This window comes from Carassius gibelio, chromosome B2 (genome assembly GCF_023724105.1).
Source record: "Carassius gibelio isolate Cgi1373 ecotype wild population from Czech Republic chromosome B2, carGib1.2-hapl.c, whole genome shotgun sequence".
Taxonomy (NCBI): Eukaryota; Metazoa; Chordata; class Actinopteri; order Cypriniformes; family Cyprinidae; genus Carassius; species Carassius gibelio.
The window spans coordinates 28,856,716-28,860,531 of record NC_068397.1 but is presented as its reverse complement, the minus strand read 5'-3'; the positions used below and the strand labels follow the sequence as shown (position 1 = coordinate 28,860,531).

At 35.7% G+C, this 3,816-nt stretch overlaps 1 protein-coding gene across 1 annotated transcript; it reads left to right on the top strand.

Annotated features, from left to right (window-relative positions):
• The first annotated feature begins 931 nt into the window (after window positions 1–931).
• Window positions 932–2,614, top strand: LOC127951202 (CMRF35-like molecule 8). The gene is made up of 3 exons (XM_052548986.1): window positions 932–1,013; window positions 1,203–1,508; window positions 1,613–2,614. Exons 1-3 carry the CDS (start codon window positions 953–955, stop codon window positions 1,888–1,890), a joined length of 645 nt encoding a protein of 214 aa, XP_052404946.1. The 5' UTR covers window positions 932–952; the 3' UTR covers window positions 1,891–2,614.
• The last annotated feature ends 1,202 nt before the right edge of the window (window positions 2,615–3,816 follow it).

Genomic DNA, 3,816 nt, shown 5'->3' with positions numbered 1-3,816 from the left:
AATGTTTTATTTTTATTTTTTATTGATCTTATTGATCGTATTCTAATTTGTTGAAAATTAATTGGTGGGTTTTTGTTAAATGTGAGCCAAAATCATAACAATTAAAAGAACCAAAGACTAAACTACTTCAGTCTGTGTGCATTGAATTTATTTGAAACACAAGTTTCTCAATTTTAGTTGAATTAATGAAATAAATGAACTTTTCCATGACATTCTAATTTATTGAGATGCACCTGTAATAGACTTTGCAAAAACCAAACAAAAACAAGCATTCACTGCGCGATGAAGCTTATTAGAATACAAGTAAAATAACATTATGATTCAAGCAATCAAAGAAAAAATACCCATGTATGAGTTTTTATGTTTTAATATTCATTGCACAAGCAATGTACCTCTCTGAATATCAGTAGGCCTACATGCGCCAGCACAAATGTGCAATAATTTTATACAACAGTGCATACATAGTATTGCATAGTGTTTCCTTCCTTGAATGAATTGGTTTTTGAACGAACAAGTGAGCCAGTGATTCAACGGCCCATAAACACTTTTCCTGCGTCCCAATGTGCATACTATCCAGCCTATCTTTCCTAAATAGTACTGGAAAAATTACTTATATCACATAGAATTTAGGATGCACATTGGGGAACAGGAAAATATGCGTTTTGAACGAATCGTTGCATTTATCCATGACAGGCCAAGGTTTCAGCACAAAAGCACATTTCGCAAAATATTGTTTAATTATCAATATTGACCAAAATCACTCGATTTCAGCCACCCCACCCTAAAAAAAAAAAAAACTGAGAACACCATCCCCTCTGCATTTTTTTTTTTTTTTTTTTACAATTCGACCATGGGGTAATGTACTAATAGTGCTACATGAGGGTAAAAAGGAAGTGCTCAGTTACCACAACCAAAGTTATAACAGCTCAGATACAGGAAGAGAAACGACACAATGGCCGCACACACAAAGACAAAAATATTCTACATTTCAGTAGGTTTTTGGCTTATTTTAGGTGATTATTAAATGTTGTTAAATGTTAAATGTTGTTTTTAATAGTTCATGTTTATCATCTTGTAATGGCACATTTTATGCTCAACTGTTTGTGTTGCTTTCATTTTATTTTCTGAGAAGACTAAACTAATTTAGAGGTGATTTATTGTTAATTCTTGACATAATAATTATTTGCATGTTGTTTGTTAAGGTGTTGAATGCTACGACGGCTGGTCAAACCAAGTATTAACAGTTCAGACTGGAGGATCTGTCACCATCCCATGTTATTATGACAAGAAATACACACAGCAGAAGAAATACTGGTTCTTAGATATTGATATGAAATACACAAACATCTCTGAGGAGAATCTGTCAGTAATTGATCATCCTGATCAGAGTCTCTTTACTGTGACTATGAGAAACCTGCAGGATGAAGACACTGGAGGTTATCATTGTGTTGTTGACATTGAAGGAATAATGAGCAGCACATATGAGGTTTATATCCAGGTTCAATCTGGTAAGAGATTTTGTATTCATTTTAATAACATTCTGATGTTAAATATGTGTTTTGTCCTCTCAAATGACTTGTGTGTGTGCGTGTGTGTGTGTGTGTGTGTTCAGCTCCTGATGTGTCTGTGGTGAGCAGCAGTGTATCTGGACATGAAGGTGGTGATATCAGTGTTCAGTGTCTCTACAGTTCTGGATATCAGAATGAAGTCAAACAGTGGTGCACGTCAGAATTCAAACATTTCTCAATGACGTTTCTCAGAATCATCTTCGTGGAATGGATATTTGTCTGCATTTTGTGTTCATGGACTATTTCCTCAGTTTCTTTAACCTTTTTCTATAACAATAATTTCTTTGTTGCCTTCATGATTTTTCTTTTCTGTTTATTTTAAAAATTAAATACAATTGTCATTGTTGAATCCTAGCTGTTCTTATGTTTGCTTTCATTATTTCAGTTTTTAACAATTTTTTGTAACATTATATTTTTTATTATATTAATGTTTGTCTATTTTGGTTTCATTTAAAAGACTGCACATTTAATGCACATTTGCATTTGGACATTTGCTAATTATTTATTTCATGTTTTGTGACAGTTTGTATTCAGAGGTTTAAGAGTAAAGTATGTTATTTAAGTATTGATTTTTATTTCTTTATTTTGTATTAATACATAACGTCACTGTATTCATTTATAATGTAACATTATAGCGTGACATTTGTGTCAATAATCTTGAAGCACAGGTGACAAATTCTGCTTAGGGCCCCCAAGAGGCTCGGGCCGGCACTGAGCCCGAACCCGACTGAACCAAAGATCGGGCAAAGATCTTCAGCTCTACTCCTGACTGTGTGGCTTCTAGTTTTAGCTGCTGTGTTATTGATTCTGGTCAGTGTTTTCATCAGGAGATTGAGACGGAGACACCTCCATTTTTTTTATTTCAATTCCATTTTTAAATATAGTTCAAAAGCACAATTTCTATATATAGTATTTCAGTTTGGTTAATGTAATGTTATTTGTTAATGAAGAGCAAAACAAACACCAAATCAGAGAGATGTACAGCAGCACAACCACTGACACGGTAAGTCATTTAGTTTATGATTTATGATAGTTTATTACTTATGAATATGTTTGTATGACAACATCAGTGTTCAGTTTGGCTTATTTTTTAAACCATCTTTAACATTCTATAAATTCAACATCACAAAAATTCTATTCTATAAGTGCAATTTTCTGAACTGTTTTATGGGACTGTTTTATGTCCACAAAATGTAGAAGTAACTTACATTTGATTTATGCTTCAAAACAGTTATTGTGGCAGTAAATTTGTAAGTGCCAAAAAAATTAATTTTGCTTGTCATTGTGTAAGCTGCACTGGCCAAAATATTTGGATGTTTATTCAACATTTAATATTTATTTAATTTTTTGTTGGCACTGACTACCAACTGTAGTATACAGATATCAATTGGTTATTTCTAGCAACAGCCCTACTGTGAAACTGATGCCTGCCATGGTATGTTTCTTATTTATGTCTGTGATCAATACCTGGTAAAGGATTCACTATTTGACACTGTGAAGTACATTTTTGTAGCAATGTTTTACATTGCATGTTCTTTTTTATATATTTCTTTCATGTGAAATCATGTATAGTGAACAGGAAAACAGCCACAAATTGACACCCCGTGATGCATTGGGTTGGCCATGGAACCTGTAGTTCCCTTTCATAGGTCACTTTGATGCTGCGGTGAAGTCACCATATGGGAACACCCCTCGAATGTCTGAAGCCCTATACCATCCCGCCAATCCTATTGGCCAAATAGCTATTGGCACCGCCCTACGCATGCGTATGCTTCGTATACCTGAGTGCCGCGCGCTATTTCGCTCAGATTTCACTCCTTCAGGAAAGCGAATCATCTGTGCCCTAAGGAAACCATCTCGCGTTCTCAGCGTTTTTTTCTTCAAGCAGTGTTCAACTCCTCTTCGCGGACGCGATGAGTCAACGAAAGGTAAGAGCCGTATAATGGGTTTATCACGAGGAGGCACTCATGAGAGGTTCGTTAGCAGCCTATCTACATGTTCTCTCCATTATAGCCTACGGCTACAGTAAAAAAAAAAAAAAAGAATCTGCGCTCTGGACTGTATTTTCTATAGGTCGCCTTGCGTCTAACCCCCACCGTTACGCTTCTGCGGTCAGCGAGGCGCCGCACGAGGTGTGGTTTGGGGTGATGTGTGCGGCTTTGACTATGAATACAGTGATGCACTGGAGTTTTTCCACTTTGCTTGCTCTCCCCCACTCGAGCGTGTTAATCAGCAGATTTCCTTTTTC